The following is a 22960-nucleotide window of genomic DNA, read 5'->3' on the forward strand; positions in this document are numbered from 1 at the left end:
GCGAAGTCTTCACAGAAGCCTCAAGTCCACTCCTGTCCCCACCTGTCAGATAAAACAACAAAGCAAGGAAGCTTCCCCAAACAGCCTCACTCTCAGTTGAAATCCAGCTGCAGTGTGGAGAATTGATTTTTTTTTCCCCTGACCTGAAGAACTCAGTTTCTAAATTTTAGACCAGACGGTTCTTCACTGCCTTTCAGGCAAATTCAAGATGCACAAAAAAACTCAAATGGCAGTGAGGAAGGAAGGGCGTAAGGGACAAAACACAGAGTGGTACGAAAGCCATCAATGTTCTATTTAAAGTGAATTTATTAAAACATTGTTAATATAAAATGTGACCAAGTACATTTTTTTTTTGTAAGAATGTTTAATAAAAACATATGAAAGAAAGAAGGAGCATCAACTCTTGTCAAAGCACAGAAAAGACCTACCAAGGTAAGTATAAAGTTCTGCAGCATGTTCTACCAGCTGGTCCCAATGTGTATCAGGGTAGTGTTAGCCAATGGAGGAGACAGACAGCCCAGCTTCTGCTTCAAGAAGTTTCAATGCAGTTAGCAGAGATATGAAATAACACCCCTCAACAGTAGGAGAGTTTGCTTTAAGATCTGCCCATCTCTAAGTAAGATTAGAATGCACATCTTAACACCGGATTTGAAACTTTTCAGCAGCTGAATGCATAGAAAATTGGAGTCAGTGAAAGGAGTAATACCCAGGGTTAGCATTTGTCAGCTTTGAAAAGGAGGTGTAAGTCAGCACTAATTACACACCTGAATAATTTTTTTTTGCTGAAGTTGTTCTAAGCTATATTAATGCTGGATACTTGTAAGAAATCCTAAAAAAAGACAGCTAAGAAAAAGCGAGCTGTAGAGCCTCGGCCAACAGAAATAACGATAGTATTTTGTCTGCTGAATGCAGAGACAATATCTGTGAATTAGGGAATGTGTACATCTCAGGAAGGATATTTAGAAGCCTCTGAATTCTATACGTAAGGCTATGCAATGGCTTATACTCTGTGGCAATCTGCTCCTTAAGCTAAGAAACCTTTTAAGAAAACTCTAGAAAAGCTGAAGGTTTGGGGCTCGGTGCTTTTATTTTTCAGAGGGCAGCTTACAGCGTCTTCCTTGATCAGCAAGTAAGTTTGAATGCTCTATCAGCACACAATGCTTGTTCAGAGCAGGCAGTACAGCAATTAGAGGCAAGGACTCCTCCAGTACATTTCAAACACTTCTTGTAACAGACTTGAAGTAGGCAGAAGAAAACCCTGCAGCAGCCAGTTCTGTGCATGTAACTGCCTCTGGCATTTAACCAAATGCTAATCCATGAGAAGCCCAGCACTGTCAAGGTCTAGGAGATGGCGACCTTCTTACAGCTTTGGCAAGGACCTACAAGAGCCATCAGAGCCCCGTGCTTTGCCTTCTACCCCAAACAAATGCTACGGGACTATTGCTGAGGTAAAGGGAAGGTCAGACCTTTGGCATTGGAGCAGACCACCCACTGGTTGTGCGCTGGGGGAATTAAGGCTTCAAGGTGAGGTAAACACAGTGAGAGTCAGTGTGTAAATCATGCTGCATTTCGGAGACGACAGACTCACATGACAGCTAACCTTGTTCTCTACATTTAAAACACCAAAGGTCATTCGAACGCAGAACTGCTGAGGGCCACCTTGAGATGCTACTTTGCATCTTGGGAATAAATGTAACCCAGATGTTGAATGCCGAAGAGAGAAAGTACCCACCAGGAGGAAAAAGCACCAAAGTTGATAAGTCCTTGAGACCGCAAGTTGCTTATAAGTACAAAGAAGCCTCATACTGCTAGGACCTCCCATAAACATAGTGGTTTCCTGACACAAAGGTAATTCACACTGCAGCAATTACCAGTGCTGTGCTTCCAGCACTACTGTTAAGAAGAGTTATGCTCTAACAAGGAGGCAGTGAATCGTTAGGCTTGTATTCCCTGAAGACAAGTTTCTCCCATTCATAAGGTGTTGTCCTATTTCTCTTCCCCAATTCAAGTCTTTAATCCAAAGATCAGAAACATCAATTGTTTCCCCGGGTCATTTCTCTAACACTCTTCTGGTTATTTTAGCAGATTTGTAGGGTACAAGAAGTGCTTCTTTGGATCCATCATTTTGGCAATACCTTTGCCCTCTTCAAAAGAAAAGTATTTTCAAATAAGTGATACAAAAGTTACTTCCAGACTACATGAGATATAGAAATCAACACACTCTGTATGCTTATTTTTCATACTGCTTTTGTTAGTTATCTGAAGTACAGAATCTTTTGGTTTTTCTTTGGAACCACTGCACGTGCTATGCTATTTCTTACAGGCCACGCTAGCAAGGTTTCAATTGAAAATAACAACCTGCTCCTGTAGGTTCCACTTCTCAGATGCAGACACACTCATTTGTTTTCCTTTAACATCTATTTGGTAACTTCTCCCATCCTCTCAAAAGAGTAGCTACTAAAAATGTAACAGATTTTAAAAATAAATCAAAATGAAACCACACATCTAACACTTTAAAAACCAAAAATGCATCTGGTATTACAAAAGTTTATACAAAGGCAACATTTAAGAATTTGAAAGTTACTTCTAGAAAAAGACACAAAAACTAGTAAATTAACACATGAAGAGAAAGATATCTCACTCCTTCCCCAGAATTGGTTTGGACTATTTTGATGCGCCTTTTACCAGTTGTCCAGAAAATCAAAGCCAGTCTTCAAGATAACATTGCTTGTACTAGTCTGTAAGGGGAAAAAAGAAAAGATGTGGCTGTTAATTATGGTATTACAAACTCAGTACTTGACTGCTTATCTACAAAAGAAACATTAAACTGTAGTCTGCCAGTATTTCAAGTCCTTCATCTTGCTTAGGATGCCTAAGAATCTACACCGAATAATGCCAGACACGAAGACAAACAAATGCAAACACGACCAAAAAGGCAACTCCAAGGAAGTAAAGAAATCCTTCCGATCTGCAGGCAAACAGTAATTTTGTGCCCATGGAAAAACTCACAAAGATCAACTTTCAGAGCAGGGTGAGCATTGCAGAGAATGAAAAAACAAACAAAGAATGCAGGCATCACTAATTCAAATGGATTTCCTGGACAGCCAGTTGTTTCTAGAAAAGTATGTGGTTTAGACTCTGTAGACAAGCCATTTTACTTGGCTATCAAGAACATGCTGCTCCTGCAATAGTGCACTGTCAGTTGTGATATATACAACGATTTTAGCATTCATGAAGACTGTTCAGGGGACACATGTGAGTCTCTAGAGTCTATTCCTATGGCGTGACTTTTCTTCGTTTCCCCTTTCTGCAATCTCTTCCCTGTTCTGGGGAAAGAATCCAGAAAGAGGAAACGAAGACAAATCTTTCATGCAACCCTGTCTTCTCACATTTTGATATGGCAGGTTTGCTTCTGCATGGATAGAAAAACCAGGCTTTTCAAACCATCCCAGTGAGCCAGAAAATATTCACCGAGGAATTAATACTGAACAAGCCATTATGATGTAGGAAATGATGACATAGTTTTTATCCAGAATTAAAGAACTGCTGCAGTCATAATTTGTAGTAAAACAGCTCAAGAAGAATGTTTTCGCTTCAGAAAAAAGCCCCCACCAAAACCTAAACTAAATGTGGCACTCCAAGTACTGGCACAGCTTAAGTAATGTTCTCTCATAAGTACTGCCACTCTCTTCACTTTCAAGCATTTACCTCAGCCTGCATCTTTCTGACCTTACATCATCTTGTTTGGCATTCAAACTATCACCAGTGTGAAAACATGGTAAGAGAAAGCTTTGTGACATGCTTAAGGTGTGCAGTAACACATCAGGCTTGAGTGCAGTGCTGCATTTCAAACAGAACTGCATGGCTTTGTTTCAAGAACAGTTCTTTACTTCATAGTTTTTAGGCTTTGTATCTCTTTCTTCTCTTTCCCTCACCATGTCATATCCTGTTGTTCCTCTTCTTTTCTCACAGATCAGCATCTGCTTTTTAAATAGATCCAATGGGCTATTGAGCTGCTTAAGGTTCTTTTTTGTTGTTATTTGTTTTTCTTTAAGAAAAAAAAAAGCCACACTGAGAAGGCTATTCTGGGAGCTCATTCCATTTCCATTTTGGACTTTAAGAGAAAATACATTTAAAGCCGTCCAGCTGCCTGGGACAAAACACTCTGACACGGCTGCTGGGCTTAGAACAGCTGAGAAACAAACTCACCATTCACTGCTATGCTGTGTATACCAAGAAAGAATCCTAGATTTTAATTTACCTACTATTCAAGTTATGTTTTTTATAAGAAGCATTTAGCTGTTTCAATAAAAAAAGGTTTTTTTTTTTTATTTTATATAGTAAGCTCCCTACCCTAAATGGTTAAGTAGCTTGCTCTCAAGTCAGTCAATGGATGCCATGTCAGTGTCTCTGTTGTTATACTTAAATGATGCCCTTATCCTATGAACTTAACTACATTAAAAAATACTATATTGAAACAAACTATGGCAGTTGACACATTGGTTAAATAGACTTCCCTAAATTTGCAGGATAAAAAGCCAACAAGCTGATCTACATTTTAATGCTTCATTTCTAATCTTTGAGAATGACTTTGTCATATTTTATTGTGTTATATGGTTTTTACATTCAAGGAAAGTGGATACAGCAGTCTTTACCTGTCCAGGCATTTGTGGATCTGTAAGTATAGTACCATCACTATCTTCCTTGTTTGTCCTAGAAGATGCCAGGTCCTGCGGTGGGTCAGGAAGAAAGAAATCATCTAGAGAACTAGCAGGGAGTTGAGTGGGTCGAGGTTTCTCCCATTCAAGAGATACAGAAGGTAGACTGGGAGTAACAGACTTCTCAGGTTTAGTTATGCTGGGCTTCTCAGCTTTTGCCACCTCCTTTGGAGCAGACTCTTGTCTGTAAAAAGAGGGAAGGGGTTTCTCTCCTTTCTCCATGGACTTGATCTGGCTTGGGGTCAAGGACTGGAACTCAGACTTGTCTCCTTCAAACTTGGAACGCTCTGCATTTATTTTCCAGAAAGAGGACTCCTCATCCTTTCTGGGTGCTGTTAACCCATCAGAGCCAGGGGTCTTAGCCTGAGAAGATTTAGAGACTTGGACACCAGGTGCTGCTTTAAGTGGCTGCCTCTGTTCATTTTGTGTCTGGGCACCACTCTGTTCTTGTATGGACAGAGATGCAATACTGAACTCCATTTGACTCTGTTCAGGATTAAAGGAAAGAAAAAAAAAAGTATTTCAGAGCCCTTCACAAAGACACGGTTATGAAATTCTCAGCTTGATGCATATAGATAACATTTTTACCAATAGCTAGGCAATTCTCATGCAGCAGATATCACAGAAACGCCATTCACTTTTTCCATAAATGTCTATCATTGTAGCTACACAATAATTATTAACAAAAGTCTGCAATGCAGGCAAATGTACGAGTCCCAGACCTGCTGAAAAGGAGTCAGAGGGAAAACAGATTGATAGTATGAATATGGTTGAAAATATGATTTATTTGAGTTACCATCCAAGTCCCACCCAAGATAGCGTATAGGATCATAGAATCACCAAGGTTGGAAAAGACCTCTAAGATCATTCAGCCCAACCGACCACCTATCACCGATATTTCCCACTAAGCCCTGGCCCTCAGAACAGCACTAAAACATAAGAATAGATGTAGATGCTTTCCGAAATCTATACATGTTTTACAGGAGAAGATTAAGCAAATGAAACCACAACACGCTGAAAGGCAGTCTTCCAGTATAGTCTTTGGTACAGTTGACAATATGCTTTAATTCCATCTACTTCCAAGACAGAGTACTAGATGTAATGAGTGTGTGTAAATCAGTAGTTTTACAATTTTAATGCTACTCTGAAGTGAGAAACAACTCCAGCAGGGCCTGCTCAACACTCACCCTACAGCCGTGTTTTGTTTTTACTTGCAATTAGGATAGCTGCACTCATTTCTGAGAAATTACACTGAGTCAATGAAGACCATAGCTAAGGCATGAAACAGATCCTGCAAAAGCCACCCAAGGGTGAACAGTGCTACGAAACGTTCATTTTGCTTACCACCACTTCAACACTCTTGGCTGTCAGCATGATAGTCTTTAGGCCATTAAAAGTTAAGCCTTACTCCACTCTAAGGAGCATTCAAGTGTTACTGTACATGGAACTTTATGAAAAAAAAACAACCACACCAAAAACCAGTGCATTTTCAGCTAACGCTACACTATCATTACAGACTTGACTAGTTTGCAAAAAGCATATAGGAGATTTCAAACAGTAGAGTTTGCCATAAGCTGTTGATATATCTGAAGTTCATTATTAATTTGTTACGTTTTTCCAATTCTACCTCATTATGGGACTTTCCTGAATAAAACTGCAATAGCATCTATAGAATTAAGGTTAAAAAAAAGTCCAAATTGCATTCTGTTTTTAATAGCAATCTTTGATTTCAAGTTCTGTGCTATTGTACACGTTCAGTTCAAAGGGACTCCAGATTTAGGATTTGCACACCTCATATTTCATATTCACAACTTCACATCAAAATGCAAATGTTAACACAGCATCAGATTATTTATAAGCCAGATTTGTTTTGGCTTACATGACCAATTTGTTTTCAACTGGCCAGCAGCTGGCTACACATAATTGACTCATGAATCAACATCTGAACTTTCTAAATAATTATGTATTACTAGGTATTTTTCTGAGATTATAGGCAGAGAGGCATTAGGTTCCATGTTTCCATTCAAAATGTACTGTGTCACCAAATAATGAAGGACATAAACACACTGCTTTATTTTTATTTTAAACCCAATTTTCCATTTGATGAATTTTGTGTCAACACAACGGTGTTAAGGATTATTCGGTGACTGCTATTCTCTATATTAATCTATAGGATTTGTTTCCCTAAGATCACTTGACAATACTATTGAATAGAGATTTACCACCCTGATGTTAAGATGCTTTAAGACTTCAAAAATGACAAAATCGCATCTTAAAAAAAAAAGCCCAAGCCACAATATAAAGGGAACACGCATTTCCCTAATATTCAAAGGGAAAAAAGAATCTTGTTGTGTTTTTATTGCACCTTGGAAGACCTAATTCCTGCATGAGAAGGTACTTAAACCAGTGCTATTTCCTATCCTTCTGTTGTCTCCCTTCTTCTAAGCCTGTCCCAGACCTTATACTAGAGATGACATTGGCAGAAGGCCACTGCAGGAGCACTTTCAGTAAAATGATCCTTTCCTACCTCAGCTCAAGTGAGAAAGAGGGTCAGTGCCCAAAGCAGAGAGAGGCCATCCCAGCCCTGAGTCTGCTAGATAGATGTTGGAAACAAAATCTGGGCAAAACACTGATAGAAGAGAAGCTGGGGAACAAAAATTAGAAAGAAGAAAAACCAATGAGATGACCTCATGTTTCAGTAGCACCAAGACACACAAAATAATATCAGGTTTCCTTAAAAATTCCTATGTTGTGGACCAAAAGCCACTTCCTGTGGTCACATTTTATTTTCTTTCACAAAGGCCCAAATGTCAACCTAGAGCTCTGGTTTGGAAGCAGCAGGCTCCTGCTGGTGCAGGGAAGAGCGTGACCCTGCAGCAAAACTTCAGGCACTTTTAACCTTTCCAACTCAGTGAGGACACATTCTTTGTCCTTTTACAATGGAGAACATGGGGCGGGGAAAGGAGTTGCACACATTTTTGTATTTTCATAGGGCTGTGCATGAAGCAGTTCGAATGGCCAAGTGATCCTGGGGAATAATGTACCAAAACAAGACTACAGTTGGAGTAGCTGAAACATTGAAATTAAAATCTAACAAAAACTAGAATCCTGATTTGAGATGGGAAAACACCGGCTCCTCAGTTTGGAGGCAGCTCTTTAAATTTTGCCCTCAATTCTTGGAGATTCTCACCCTTTAAGTGGTGAAGAAAGTTTCTGAACATTCATTAAATCAGTTCAATGTATAGATACTCTGTCTAATGTAAGCTGAATCTAGTTTATCTAGCTTTGAAAATATAAAAGCTCACCTTTCTTAGTCAGTCTCCAATACTCAGTTCACTGTTGAGGGTGACCACACCTTTCAACTTTACCAGAAAAGCCCACCCAACATTTAGGTTTGCATATGTGCATCAAGGTATGCTCTGTAGATGAAGCAGTTCATAATGTGATGCTTCACATGGAAAACTCTGATTGAAAACACTTCTTCAAGAGTTCGCTTTCTCTTTGTCTTTACAACAAGAAGAGACCACACTGATACACTCTGAAAGGACGGAGCTTCGGCTTTCTCAAAAAACAGCCCCAAATGGTCAGAAGTACAGTTCTGCTTCCCAGGAACTTCTGTGGACAAGCTGCAAGCCTATTTTCCTTGAAATGCTTACTGTTTCTATTTGACTTTAAGGGTTATTTAAGGTATCTGAACCGATGAGAAATGTTGGTGATGAAAGACAGTGATTAATGCGCGATATCTTTCAAGTCACAAAAGTGGTATTATAATACTAAAAGAAACAAAAAATCACAAACCAGAGCAGCAGATAAATTAATATGGAGACAGAGAAGAGCCATGTGAGAAGCCCTCAGTGTAGAAACCTAAAATGCAGTTTCTATGTTATCAAATTCCTTTGCGAGGGTTCGAGTAAAGGATGCCTACACCTTGGATCACCTTTCTGCCCAACAGACAAAACAGAAGCAATATGCAAAACTGAAGTTTTTAGGAAGCTGTGTCTCCCTCTTTCCTTAAAAAGGCCATATTAGGATATTTATCATTTTGATCTATTAAAATTATTTAGACCTTACCTCAGTATCCCTCAGGAGGCAGAGATAACTTACCAATTCATACTCCTATCTGTAGGTGCTCATTGGAAACAACATATTCTATAAGACAGGCACCACACACTTTAAGAACGTAGTGATTAATGGAATCAGGTTTGAGGTCATAAATCTATCTTAAAAACAAGATGACCGCAAAAACTCAGGAACTTCTTTTTTCTAAGCATCTTATTCACTCATCAGGAATGTGTAGTATTTTACTCAACAGACATGCATACACAGCCAAAACAAATTGTTTTGCTTGGCAGCTGAAAAATCTAAATTGTTGAGACAAAGACCGCAGAAACACTGTCAAAAGCAACTTGTTTTAAGCAAAGCCTGATATATATGCAGAGATAAGAAAGCCAAGATGAAAAGGATTTAGAATATGACTTTGGTTTGCTGAATGGCCAAAATCAGAATAAGCACGGACACAAACTTGTTGCCATTTTTTGCTTTGTTTCCTGTGGGCGTCTTCAGGATCTTTTCGGAGACTCTTTCAGAAAGAAATCCTTAGGTCAGCAGAGACCAATCACTATGGTAAAAATAGAGCATGCAAAAACAGTCCAAGTAATTTTAGACCATACCAAAAGATAACACGAGAGGGGCATAGCGTGTAGCTTCAGAGGAAATTTCATTATCTACTGTTTGGTGATATGAACAGTAGTCTGGTTCTGGTCACAAGTTTGCCTCCTCTACTGGTGAGCCTGAGCAAACTCATTGTATCAGTGTTCAGCTTGTGCCCGATTTTATGCTCAAAAACAGCTGTCCAAAGATTGCTGCAGGTAACTGAATCCTTAGCCAACAACACCAGGCCATGCAGATTAAAATAAATCTTGAACACGGCTACAAATACCACAGTTTATTTCTTTTGCTCAAGAACTAATACTCACCAGTAGTCTTATGGCACTGATTTTTAAATATCTGTAATCTAGACCAAAAAGGGGAAGGAAAAAGCCAAAATCTCTTCTTTCCTTCCAAGAAATTATTGCCATTTATGCCAAATCAATAATTATAAGATGAAAAATGGCTCTAATATCAGGCTATTACAGAAGGGGGGGGGGAAATCCTTTTCTGATACCTTTTTTTTCCTTTTAAAGAAAAAAAAACTGGACACACTTAGGAGTTGCACAAATCAGGATACTTAAGATTGTCTTTTAGTTTCAGCCCCTCAATATAAGGAAACAGTTTGCATATTATGTTTGTTTTGCTTTTTTTATAAGTAGCATAAAAAGTAGCAGAGAGGAGAGCTGAAGGAGGAAAAAGTAAACCCCTACAGAAAGGACTCTCTAAAGCTGCCTTCACAACTATTCTAGCTGTAGCAACACCAACAGATTTTTTTGGTACATGAACGTTTGTTTTAAACATCTGGAATTAAACTTATTTTAGTTAATAGCATGAATTAGAAATAGGTTCCAAGTTGTCCTCATGCTGCTCTGCGCATTCAACGTGTTAACCAAGGTGGCAGGCAAATATTTTCTGCTCACTATTAAATTCATTAGAAACAAAACAGAATTTTATTTCCAAAACCAGGCATGATTCCTGTTTTCCATTTATATCTTGAAATCCGTGCTGTTTCACTCAATTTTTACATCAAACGGACCAAGAAACCTCAAAGGCTAAACTCAGCCAAAATGTCAGCTTTCATCTCACTTAAACCTTTAGCCATAAATAGAATGTCCTAAATTCACAAACCTGGCTTCGGCCCCAGTTAAAAAGAAAAAGAGTAACCCACATTTCATGTGTTATATTCATAAGGGCTCCACCCGTGAACCAAATCACTCCATCCAAGTCAGCCTCTCGTTCTAAAATGTCAGGTTATTTGCAGTGCCATGAGAACGTGTTCCTTCTCCAGTAATTATCCTTTTGAGAAGTGCTATGGTTTTCCACTAAAAATATTAGATTATTCAAGCGATGCCTAACTGCTAGCTCTAACATTTACATTGTGTTCCTGCTTTGTTTGCAGCTTCAATAGTGGAAACATTCATGGGAGTATGTGACACGTTATGAGCAACTTAACCCTTATCTCATACTTGTGTTTAAAACGAGAACACAGAAATTTTACTTTTGACAGAAGGGAGGTTATCAAATCATTCTGGACATTCTGTCCAAAAGGAAAGCAATTTATTACAGTATTTTAATGGTAAGTGTAACAGCCACAAAATCAGGGAATTCATTCCATTAGCTACCGTAAGAAATGTGTCCATGCCTGACCAGCTGGAAGCAATATTGTCACCACTGCAACAGTTCCAACTCGCAGAAAACATAGCCTTGCCATTTCTCTGCTGTTCCCTCCACCTCCTCAGTTGTCCAAAAACAGCTGTCCTACAAACAACTACTGATTTTACTACTTCATATTTTTTCTTACAGTCTAAGCGTTAAAATAAAAGAAAAAGCCTATTGGCTTTGCTGCTTTAAATCTCTACTTCCTCCTTCTCTGCAAAAGTAGAAGTCAGTTGTCACATTTTCTTCTACAGGTAAGCCAAAGCTCTTTCATACAAAGCTACAGAAGAATGAAGGTACTCTGTTGTAACAGCACTGATGTGTAGAAAAAACCAAACAACACAAAAGGAAACTAAAAAAACTGTTCATGAACAGGAGGTAAGGGAAAAAAATAACTGTACAGAAAGAATAGCCCACCGTGAGGGAGAGCTAATGAAATGGAAAGAGCCTGACAGCCTAAAATAAGAGTGGGAACAGATGTGGCACACAAGACACCAAACACGCTTTACAACATTGCAACCTTATTAAATGGCCCATTCAGGTTTCTTCATTGCTTCCCCAGGCAAGGGTATTTTCTACTCAGCCAGTAACTCATGGAGAAATTGCATTCAAACGTTTTCTTGTTGAAATACTGGTTAGGGAAGAGATCAAAGAGTAAGCATGAAGCAAGACATCAGCCTTCAGAACCAGAAGACTCAGCAGCTGAAGGGTTGGGCTGGAAGGCTGACACAATATGATGAGGCGTTGGGAAGAAAACAAAAGGAGGAACCCATATAAAGCAACCAACCCACATGCCATGAAGCAGGACAAAATGGATTCCCCAGAGTTTTGCTCAAGGAAAAAGGTCATTCAGCTTTTCACCCTGCAGCTGAAGCATAGCAAGGAGGGAGGGGGAAACAGAGAAGCACAGCTTGATGAGCTGAGATAAATCCCTAAAGCAACCTCCCGTTTCACTTTTCTTCAGCAGTCACAGGAGTGTTTCCATGTCATCCTGCAATTCTCCATGTTACAGAAAGTCATGAACCTGGACCAGTGATCCACTGAAAGCCTTTATTCTGAGATACCAGAAGGACAGTACAAAGAGTCTTAAGCAGCAAGGGAAAAGCCACAGCTTGGGTTGAAAATAAACTTCACTAGCCATACAAGCACTTAAAAGACAACTGCCCATTAAAGAGGAAATCCATCTGACTGCAGATACAGATCATCACGGATCACTGCTCAGTGCATTACAGGCAGCACCATCTCCATGAAGTTCAAACATTCAGAAGTTAGAAAACTTTATCCAGACAGAGCTTAAAAATATGTTTACAGCTGACATGTTCCTAAGACTGAGTTTTAAGGTGAGAGAAGATCCACAACAAATCCTCTTTCTGCTAAACTGCAGCAGTGTAGGCTGCAGGGATCCAGGAGCCACATCAAGTTATAGGTTAATCTACATCTGCTGAGCACAGATGGACTCCTAGTTAGAGGCAGTGACCTTGAACAAGGAAGGCTGACAACAACTCTAGGGTTAGGTCAGCTGGATTAATTTAGTATCCACTGGCATTTCCAGATAATTACTCTGCATCAAGCTAAGATTATATCCATAAGCTCATGTATGATATCTACATAGTTCAAGGGCAAAAATAATAATAAAAAAAAGAAGGTGGAGGAAAAGCAGCTTTCTCTGGCAGATAAATCCAGAAAACAAAAAGTCTGAAATATGATTAAATGAGCATGGTCATCATATCCCATTGAGAAATGCAATGAGGCAGGTTTTTCCCAATAGAAACATGGTACAATTGTATTTTCTTACACTGCAGGTTCACAAGCACAGTAACTCTGTTTTAGCCTTAAGAGAATCCCCATTGTAAATAATGCTTTAACAAAATATCAGGGACAAAGGAGAAGAACGCAATAATTCTAGCATAGCATTAACAAGCTTCCCAGGTAAACAAGATTCATTACACTCTAATACACAACAAAAAGATGAAGCATAAGATGGGCTTCAAGAAATAGCAATAATAAAAAAAAACCAACAATGAAGTTTATTTGTGCCTTTCTCACCCCATTCCCTGACTACTTTTCTCCTGCCTTCCAAAGTAAAATGCAGCTATGCTTATACAATAACTGATAAACATTTATTTCCTGTCCACAATAAGCACAGAAAAATGTTTTGAAAACTTAACGAGGAAAGAATCAAATAATTTGGAATGAATCAGGTTTGCACCTGCCCTTGAAGTAGGAGCGTTGGTTCACAAAGTACATTTTGTGTCTCTGTTGATGTAAACCAAAGTAGTCCAGCTCTGTTTCATTTGCAGTATGGTCACTGTATACAGCCCTCATAGAACAAAGGCAACACTGCCTATCAAGTGTCAAAACATAATAGAAAAGCAGAAGGAACAGCATCAAATGAGAAACCAACATTAAAAATAACAGTGACGCATATTTACCTTCGTTTCCCAGGAGAATGGAGCCGAGTGCTCATCTTGCCAAGTTATATCCTGAAATAAAATTCAAGAATGATTAAAAATCAGAAGAACAGCTTTACCTGCTTAGAGCATCATTCAGATAACATTATGCTGCACTGCTGGAACTATAACCACTACCAAAGTGAGAGCTCTTCTATATGTCACTTGATTACATATTAAGACTGACTGAAAGCAGGTTCTTTGAGGGAAGGATTACCAAATAGTATTCCTATTTACCCTATAAAGTATATGAAGGTTTAACTTGGCCTAAACTTCTTGAAATGTTTTCTCTACATCCACCAGTTAAAACCTCCAGTTTTCTACTACACACATTCCTTGGTAGCTGCTAGCAACACACAAGAATATAACGAGAGGAGCTGGGGCCTTAGGGAAATAAAGTTCCATTTCTTCTGCCCCACAGACTGAAGAGCATGTGTGCAACCAGGCAGCAAAAGGGCTGCACATCCATCAGCACAAGCCACAGCTGGATCCAGCCCCAACAAGACCAAACATTATGCACTTTGAGGACGATCAGCCTGAAATAAGTATTTGGTGCTGTTTATACACGAGTTAAATCCCAATCTGAATCCAAGCAGCACCATTCTGGAAATGCATTGCGAGGTCTCGCAGCTGTCAGAGACCCAGGTCATATGTCATGCAGAAAGAGTGGTTCAGAACACATCAACTGCTGTGCATGGTTGTGTTCTGAGTGAACTCTGATGTTTTCAATAATTACTATATTTCACCTTCATTCCTAGAAGAAGGTCAGTATCAATAATGGGAAAATAAGGAAAAGGAGAAAGGAGAAAGGAGAAAGGAGAAAGGAGAAAGGAGAAAGGAGAAAGGAGAAAGGAGAAAGGAGAAAGGAGAAAGGAGAAAGGAGAAAGGAGAAAGGAGAAAGGAGAAAGGAGAAAGGAGAAAGGAGAAAGGAGAAAGACCCCAATGAGAAATGTAGGTAATCTCTTCATGCATAGCTTGGCCTCCAAAAAGACACGCAATCCACACTGAGAAAGAAGGGGTGACAAATAAATAAATCAATTATGTTGCTCATGTCCCTTCACAACTTGCAATAAAATCACTGCACTTTTAGTTCTTATTTTTACACTGGATGCTCTTATTTTTACATTTTACCAGATGCTGGTAATGAGTTGCACCCTGTATACCAAGTATAATGTTGATCTGCCACCACAGCAAGACAAGAGAAGGACAGGAGTAGGAATGACGGGCGGATGGATGGATGGAAAAAGGACTGGAGAAACTATGCATTGAGAAAGAGATGACAGGACAACACCCGAAGTGCTTGCATCACACTTCTGTTTCTAAAGTAATAACAGAACTGAAACACGATTTAAGCTAACTACTGCATAGGAATCCCCCATCTTACAATGACTGCCCCTTTCTTCATGTTTTTATCCTTGCCTTTATGGAAACACATTTCTCAGAGACATCTGACAGCACTCTCTGGCTCTGCCACCTCTAATTTCAGCCTAGTGAAATTCTACTGGCCAAAGGCTATGAAAATTACAATGAGAAACGTCTGTCCAACTCCTTAACATGAAAACATGTCAGTCTCCAACTGGTTTTCACCTGTTAAACGTACAGTTTCTAGCAATAAAGTGTTTGAGCTATATGAAAGTAATCCCACACTCCTTTATGAAAATATAAAAGCAAGCTTCACCTGACTAATTCTTTACTGGCTAAGATCTACGTATCTAAGTTGAGGATGGATGAAAGTAATTTTGAAACTTAAACAACCTAAAGGTTTCCTTTACCTGCAAAGAAAAGCCTGGGGTCTGCTGGAGCACATATTCTGACCAAAAAGGTAGCTTGGCACAGGAAATTACTGCCAAGAACACAAATGTAATACTAGAACCTCTTGTTCTGGGAAATGGATACTTTTATTTATTACCATTTAAGGGAAACTGGGTAAAAGTCTGTTATTACTATCTGGTTTGACTTCTATCAGTATTTGAACTGTGGGGTGCTGCTGACCACACGGGAATGCCATACGAAGCACAAGATGGGAGGTCTTGAAGCTGGTGAGCTGTCAAATTATTTCAAAACCATTTTCGGACTGTACCTTTTGTATCTGAAACTGGCAGAGTTGGAACCCCATTTCTGAAGGATGCATGACAGGTAACACAGCCCAGGAGGCAACAGAGGTTGGAAAGTGCCTTCTGTGAGCCCAGCCACTGCATTAAGTCACACAGTGTGACTACAGGACTACAGTTCTTCTGTCTGCACAGGGTCTGCACAAACTAGTACTGGACGTCAGCCATAGCACTAAAAGACAGAAGCGAAGTTCAGCAAACTCCCACGTGCTGTCAGAGAGCCTTAAAGCTCCAGGCATGTAACCAGAGTTGTCAGTGGATTTTACCTCAGGAGTTTAAGGGAAGCTCTTGTTGATTTAAGTGACTTCTTGTCAGAAGGCTCCGGCTAACTCATTTGCTATGGCAGTTGAGACAGTTCCTCATAGCTCACAAGGATTACTAGCTGAAGAACAGGGGATAAAAAAACTTAATATGAGACTGATCCCAACAATGAGACAGGTTACAGGTCAGCCATCTGTACAGGTGGTTTAAATAAACTATTAACTATCTGACATTTCCAGTGGAAAATAGCAAAAGAAAAACTTGTACTGGTAGCACGAAGGGCACAGCAAGTTAAAATATTCCCTGTAAAGGACTATCACACATTTACAGAACATGCAAAACTGCTACAAACCACTTTTAAAGTTGGCAGCAAGCCATAACTACCATCATTCTAGATCCACAGAAGTTATTAATTCTCCCATATCTGGGACTAGTATAGACAACACCAGGAGGAAACACATCCTCACCTCAGCAAAGATACCGCTGCTGCTAGTGGGCCCTGCTGTTAAAAGGCTGCCTGAGGAAAAACAGGAAAACAGCATAGGGAAGACTGAGTGAAGGTCTGAGGTTGCCATACACCAGGGCAGATTATTCCCTACAGAATGGAGCATGTCAGTTTTCCACTTAGTAGAATTTGTTGTCTTCAACTGCCACTGAACTTGTTGGCGTACAACGTCAGTCTCCAGCTTAGCTAGACAAAAAGCTCCTAAGACAAGTTAATAGTATTTTGATATTGGTTGTTAAAAAGTTCTTATTGGAGAAACGATCTAAGCCTCATTAGATAATTGCAGAAGATGGAAATTGTAGACATTTGTTAGAATCATAGAATCTTCAGAGTTGGAAGGGACATTTAAAGGCCATCTAGTCCAACTCCCCTGCAATGAACAGGGACATGCACAGCTAGATCAGGTTGCCCAGGGCCTGATCCAGGCTTGCCTTGAAAGTCTCCAGGGATGGGGCATCCACCACATCTCTGGGCAACCTGTTCCAATGCCTCACCACCCTCACTGTAAAATACTTCTTCCTTATATCCAACCTAATTCTACCGTCTTTAAGCTTGAAGCCATTTTCCCTCGTTCTATCACAACAGACCCTGCTAAAGAATCCGTCCTCTTCTTTCCTGTTAGGCTGGAGGACTTCCCTGAAAGAAAAAGAGATTTCTCATCTTTTTCCCCTCAGGCTGCACATCCCAGCACACTTCAGAGCCAGTGAGTCTGAAGAACTGTCCACATTGAAGAGGTCTTCCACTGGATCTAGCAATCTAACATATGGTTCAAACATAGAGAGTCTCAAGGAGTTGATGTCTGCGGTTAGTTGAAGTATACTTGAAGCTAGGATAAAACAGTTACCAGCTTCTGTCCATTGTCGCAGAAGGGAAGTTTGTGGCCTTCACTTCTGGGTTCTCAGAGGACATGGAGAGAACCAAGGGAGCAGCAGGAGAATAACACAGTTCAACTGTTTTCTGCCTGATGGGCTTGATTCATGTTTGTCACCAACAAAATCTGAGAAAGAACTTTGTTTTCCACAAAATAAAGCAGCTCTTACACGTTTGAAGAAAACAGAAGCAAAAACAAAAACAATTTTAAGATTCACAAAAGTAAATGATGAGTGAGATTTAAAAAAGAAAACAGCTTTGAGGCTATTTATCATCAACACAGATTAGAAGAGATCCATATCTGATCAGCTTTTGTTTTCACCACACAACAAAGCTTTCTTCCAGAAAGAAGGCAAATAAATAAACCAGTGTTTGCCAGCGTTCAAGAACTTATTTGTAAGAAAGTGAAGCCTCATAAGACATATTTCATAGCTTAAAGAAAAAAAAAAGAGGAGTTGGGAGTAGTGGAGAGATTGACACAAAAATCTGGTCATACACTTCACTTCAAGAACCAGCTGCAGAATATATTAATCATAGAATGCTTAGATCATTAAAAAGAATCACAAACTATGCCTGCTACACGTAGGCAGCCTGTTGCCAAACAGCATCAGAATTTCAAACAGAAGACATTGGGAGAAAGGTGCCAGCCTATCTGACATAAGCATTGCTCAGAGCAGCTGACAGTGACTGTGCCATCGCAAAACTACCAACAAATGGGTTTCTGTGCTGGCAAACGTCTTTCAGAAGCACTGTCAGAACAGGACTTGCTGGTTATTGTGGTTTAGCTGCACTCCAAGCCACGCTGCATTTTTTATTTTTTAAAAGCACAGATCTATAACAGGCCTGGCATTAGAGCTATTGATATATTAAATATTTGCTGCTTCAAAGCATTTTTAAGTAGGAGATAAAAGGGTCGATTCTTTGGCTTGGGGACAAAGTTCTTAAGGCAAAGCAAAATACTGTATCCACCTTCATGTAGCTTCCCTACCAAAAGATGATGGATAAAGCTACAAAATTCCCTTACCTGTCTTTCCTCCACACAAACTGTTTAGCATTTTCTAAATCACATGGTACTTTATTCAATAAAAATTTTCTTTACTGTGATTGCCTGTCAAATACTAAATATCCCCCCAAAAAACCAACTCTCTCAGCCTTTTTTCACAGGAGAGGTGCTCCAGCCCTCTGAGCATCTTCATGGCCCTCCTCTGGACTTCTCCAATAGCTCTACATCTTTCCTATGCTGGGTGCTCCAGGCCTGGATGCAGTACTCCAGCCGGGGCCACACAAGGGCAGAGCAGAGGGGGACAATCACCTCTCTCTTCCTAGTGGCCACCCTTCTTGTAATGCAGCCCAGGATACTGTCAATCTTCCAGGCTGCAAGAGCATACTACTGGCTCATGTTTGGCTTTTTGTCCACTAGGACCAAGTCCTCTGTAGGGCTACCCTCAGTGAGTTCTTCTCCCAGTCTGTACTCCTACCTGAGACTGCCCCGACCCAAGTGCAGTACCTAGCACATGGCCTTGTTAGACCTCATTAGGTTCACACACTTGTGTGTGCACGTCATACACTTGTGGGGAAAAAAAAGAGCACTATTAAGAGACAACAGAACATTTGTTGCAAGCTAAGTATCAAAACTATCTTTCACTGAACTGAAAGGGTATCAACTAGCATCAAGTCAGATGTTTAACACAAGCTGACCACTGCAGCAATAAAAGATGCTCATTTTTTATTTTCTTTTTACATTGCTGTTTTTCCATTCTACTCACCCGAAAGGTAGTGCATAATACAAGGTGCATTATAAATATAGCCTATTTATATTACATTTATATTCAATTCCAAATTCTGTTTCCAGATTTTTCTCTGCTCGGATACTTTCCACTAGCTGGAGCCTTGTTAAGAAACACAAAGCTCTTCTTGAAGGTTGCAGAGTCCAAAAGCCCTTGGCTAGTGGCACTCAGGTGACTTGAGGCATTTGCCAGGAGTCACACGTGGTGCTGTAGCACTCTGGCACTATGATATGACCAGATCGTGGCTGCAGCGTGCTGTGGTCCTGTTACTGCACATCTAATTTCTGTCACAGCCTTCCCACGCAGGTAACACACTGAAAGATGTTTTGAGAAGTGCTTATGCTTTGAGAACTTGCAGTCCTGCACAAAAAGTTCAGGAAATCAGTTTGATGTTAGAAGATACATGGGAAAAAAGTGGGAGGAGAAAGAGAGAACCACCTGTCCAGAGATGTAAGACTACTAAATACATGCTCTGTACCAGTTTATCCAAACAGTCACACACATTAAAGTGAAAAGGAAGCGGTGGGGGCTTTGGATGGGTGAATCAGTATGTTCAGCATTCATCCTTATTCTGCTTTCTCCCAGGTCCTCAACAGAACACAGAGAGAAAGACATGAACTTTCTGTGCTTAAGCAAGCACAGGTAGATCAGTACAGATTTCAGCATCAGCTAACATGGAAGCTGAGCCACGCTCCTCTGGCTGCAAATGTGATGCTTACATAGCAGGCATCAACAAGAACACTGCCAGGACAGCACGCTCACACTGTAAGGGCTGCAACATCAATTAGAGATTTGGGGGTATGCAGGTTTACGGAGGCTGCTCTCAGCATCCTAGCCAGAACCAATCTAACCATGCCGGGTGACTGCACTAAGTGCAGCAGCTACATCTCTACACAGGCAGCAGCGGTACAGCTCAACAAGCTGCCAGTTCTGAAGGCAGCATGGTAACAAAGCTCTGTAGGCAAAGCATTTGCAAGCCTGGAAAGTTGAACTGAAATTGCAAGAGTGGCTGCAGTGGCTCTGTAATGGCAGGACAAGGAGGGAGAGACTAGTGAGCCAGGGCACATGTCCAAGAATCAGGCTGAATGCCAGAGAGGGAGCGGAGGGAGAGGAAGCTATCAGATGAGGTGCCAGGAAAAGCTCCAAGGCTCAACAGTGCAGTTGGAAGAACTGAAATGGAAATGCAGAATGCCAAAACAAGTGGAACCCCTTTTCTTCAAAAAAGCATTTTACGTTACTTCAGCTTGGAAGTCAAAGAGGAAGTCAGCTGAGGCAGATGCTTCCAAAATTAAACACTTTGTATTTTGATGGACCATGCCTTCATTGGTTAGAGGCTGCACAATGGCTAAGAACAACATTGTTTGCATTATAGCTGTATTCTGGGGGAGAAGAAAAAAGACAATGGCGTGCAAAAGTTTCAGATGGACGCTCTAGCTGTAATTCGGATGAACAGAAAATGATTGTTTCCATATGGTACAGCACAGCCACCTACAACATGCCTTCGTCCCTTCTGGAGCCACATAATTCAAAGCAGAAAGCTCAGCAGAGCTGTCTGAGACCAGGAACGCTGATCGTACTGTTTCCACAGTCATCCACCTAAATCCTTTCAGAAATATCTTCAAGTTCAGGTTTCAAGGACTGCTCGTACAACAAGATTTCTGCCTGTGTCTTTACACTCCTTTTCACCAGTAGTGACGGCCTATTACCAGAAAACACACAGAACTCCTGGTATCACTGACTACAGAAAACTAAGCTTGAGCACACCTTGTATGACTCCAGATACGATGCGTGTGCAACGTGGTGCCACACCTTTCTGCCACAGGAAGCACACGCAGCAGCCTTCTGCCACAAAGCCGGGCAGGAACCTCGATGCTTCACACACCTCTTACAAATCCCATTGCAGGGGTTCCGGCAAGCCAGCTAAAAGAAGCACTGCTCAGTTTAAACTGCATTGATGGCTAGAAGCACGGAAGCAGATCCTTTTGTTCTGGTGGTAGTCTCATAGGTTAATTAACAACGGGTTGCTTTAAGAAACTAAATTAAGAGAATGAAAGTGAAATCGGGCTGAAAAACAACAGCAACCCACACAAAACAAACACACTAAGCAAAATGAAACAAAGCAAATCTCACACATGGAAAGAGGGAGTCGGGAGCACTGTCAGGTCTCCTCAGACATCACAGGAGCTTTGGCAATGGGACGATTCCACGCAGGCACCCTCACAGACTGCCGCCCTTCTCCACAAGACAGGGGACCCTCAGAAGCTCTAAGATCTATGTGTGTTTTGTCATCTACTCTTTCCACACCCTTGTTTTTCTTGGCAGGTAACATGGGAAAGACTGCGCTTATTTATTTATTTACTTTAAGGCGTCAAAAAATACCGACAGCTGGAATGCCTTCAATGTTTTATTTTTAGCAGAGCCCTGAAATTAGGAGCAGAAAGGAAGAGATTTAACTCAGGGTAAACATTCCGTGCGGTCCGTGCTCAGCACGGGGCTGCGCTCAGCTCCGGCACGGCCTTCAGCACCGGAGAACTTCTGGGAGCGCTGACAGCGGCCTCCTCACTGAGCATCTGCTTTAGGGAACCCACATCGGGATCCCTCCTGCTTCTCCCAGACACGCTTCGGTACGCTGCCTTTCCTGTTTTTACGGTTCCACCGAACGCAGTACAACATCCCGCCCTCCTGAGTACGCTCTCCATCCATCACCGGGGCAACCCCCGGCTGTCAGGAACCACAAGTGCCCGTTCCTCCGCGCAACCGAGACACGCTACCGAGCCCCGTTCGCCGACCAGAAGGGCCCGCCGCCCGCCCGCCCCTCCCGCAGGCCCCGCCATGGCGGACCCCCTCAGGGAACCGACGGGCCGCGCCCACTCAGCGCGGACGGGCGCCGCGCGCGGGGTGCGGCTCCGCTCGGTACCTCGTCGCCGAAGCGCACCACCTTCTGGCCCGTGTTGAGGCGCAGGCTGGGGTAGGAGGCGGGCGCCGCGGGCGGGCGGGTGGTGCCGCGGTGCGCGGCGTAGCGGGCCTGGACGTGCGGCTCCACCAGGCACTTGTCGATGATCTCGTCCTGCTGGCGGGGCGGCAGCCGCTCCCACTCGGGCCCGTAGCGCTCGCGGATCCGCTCCTTCTCCGCCATGATCTTGCGCGCCATGGGGCTCAGAGAGGAGAAGTAGCTGAACCGCTTGCGCTCCCGCTCGTCCAGCGGCCGGTTGCCGTTCATCACCGCCGTGCGGGAGGCGGCGATCGCCGCCGCCATCGAGGCCATGGCCGCCTCGCCGGCGCCGGCCCCGCGCACACCGAACCGGCCGCGCTGTACGGCGGAGCGGGATCCGCCTCCTCCTTCTCCCGTCCCTTCCCTTCCCCGCTCCGCTCCCGCAGACGCCGCCTCCCCTCGCTCCCTATAAACGCGGCCACCGCCCCCTCCCCGCCTCCCGCACGCCCAGCGCCCGCGGCAGCCCCTCCCGGCGCCCTCCTCGCAGCCCCTCGCGGCCGCTCCCTGCCGGGCTCTTCCCGGCCGGCCGAGCGGCGACCCGCGGGCGCTCATTCCCTGCGCTCAGAGCTGTACTCCTTCCCTCACAGCTGTACTTTTTACCCCCGGGCAGCTCCTTGTGGAGGAGAGGAAGGAAGCCAGGAATTGTCACCTGCCCTCCGAGTTCCCGCACCCCGCTGGCCTCTTCCTTAACATTAAGAGCGGTTTCTGACAACTACAGCTCCTGAGTTCGTAAGCCAGAACAAGAGGGCAGTGCAAAACCAGCATCTTCAAAACGTTCGTTACCCAACTGCCACGATCTTCTGGAAGCTGTTTGCCAGCACTGTGAGGAGCTTGCAGCACGAGCACGGTTCTTTTCTCTGATTCTGTTTTTCCAAGTACTGTAATTAAAGGCAAATCTTGTGCTGCATTCGCCTGAGGCTAAATTGGGTCAGTCTTTCATCCTTACGACTTGGACAAGCC

At 42.2% G+C, this 22960-nt stretch overlaps 1 protein-coding gene, 1 long non-coding RNA gene and 1 other non-coding gene across 3 annotated transcripts; 1 reads left to right on the plus strand and 2 right to left on the minus strand.

Annotated features, from left to right (window-relative positions):
* Positions 1-288: 288 nt before the first annotated feature.
* On the minus strand, positions 289-22382 carry C1orf198 (C1orf198 homolog). Its single transcript, XM_015284384.4, has 4 exons — positions 21926-22382; positions 13457-13507; positions 4656-5204; positions 289-2738 (listed from the first exon to the last, which is right to left on the minus strand). The coding sequence occupies exons 1-4, from the start codon at positions 22271-22273 to the stop codon at positions 2682-2684; spliced, it is 1005 nt and encodes a 334-aa protein (XP_015139870.1). The 5' UTR covers positions 22274-22382; the 3' UTR covers positions 289-2681.
* On the plus strand, positions 21816-22907 carry LOC121110372. Its single transcript, XR_005858272.2, has 2 exons — positions 21816-21976; positions 22611-22907. It is a non-coding gene; the product is annotated as an uncharacterized LOC121110372 (long non-coding RNA).
* MIR12260 (microRNA mir-12260) lies at positions 22117-22192 on the minus strand. The gene has a single exon (NR_162025.1). It is a non-coding gene; the product is annotated as a microRNA mir-12260 (primary transcript).
* Positions 22908-22960: the final 53 nt, after the last annotated feature.

This window comes from Gallus gallus, chromosome 3 (assembly GCF_016699485.2).
Source record: "Gallus gallus isolate bGalGal1 chromosome 3, bGalGal1.mat.broiler.GRCg7b, whole genome shotgun sequence".
NCBI classification, from domain to species: domain Eukaryota; kingdom Metazoa; phylum Chordata; class Aves; order Galliformes; family Phasianidae; genus Gallus; species Gallus gallus.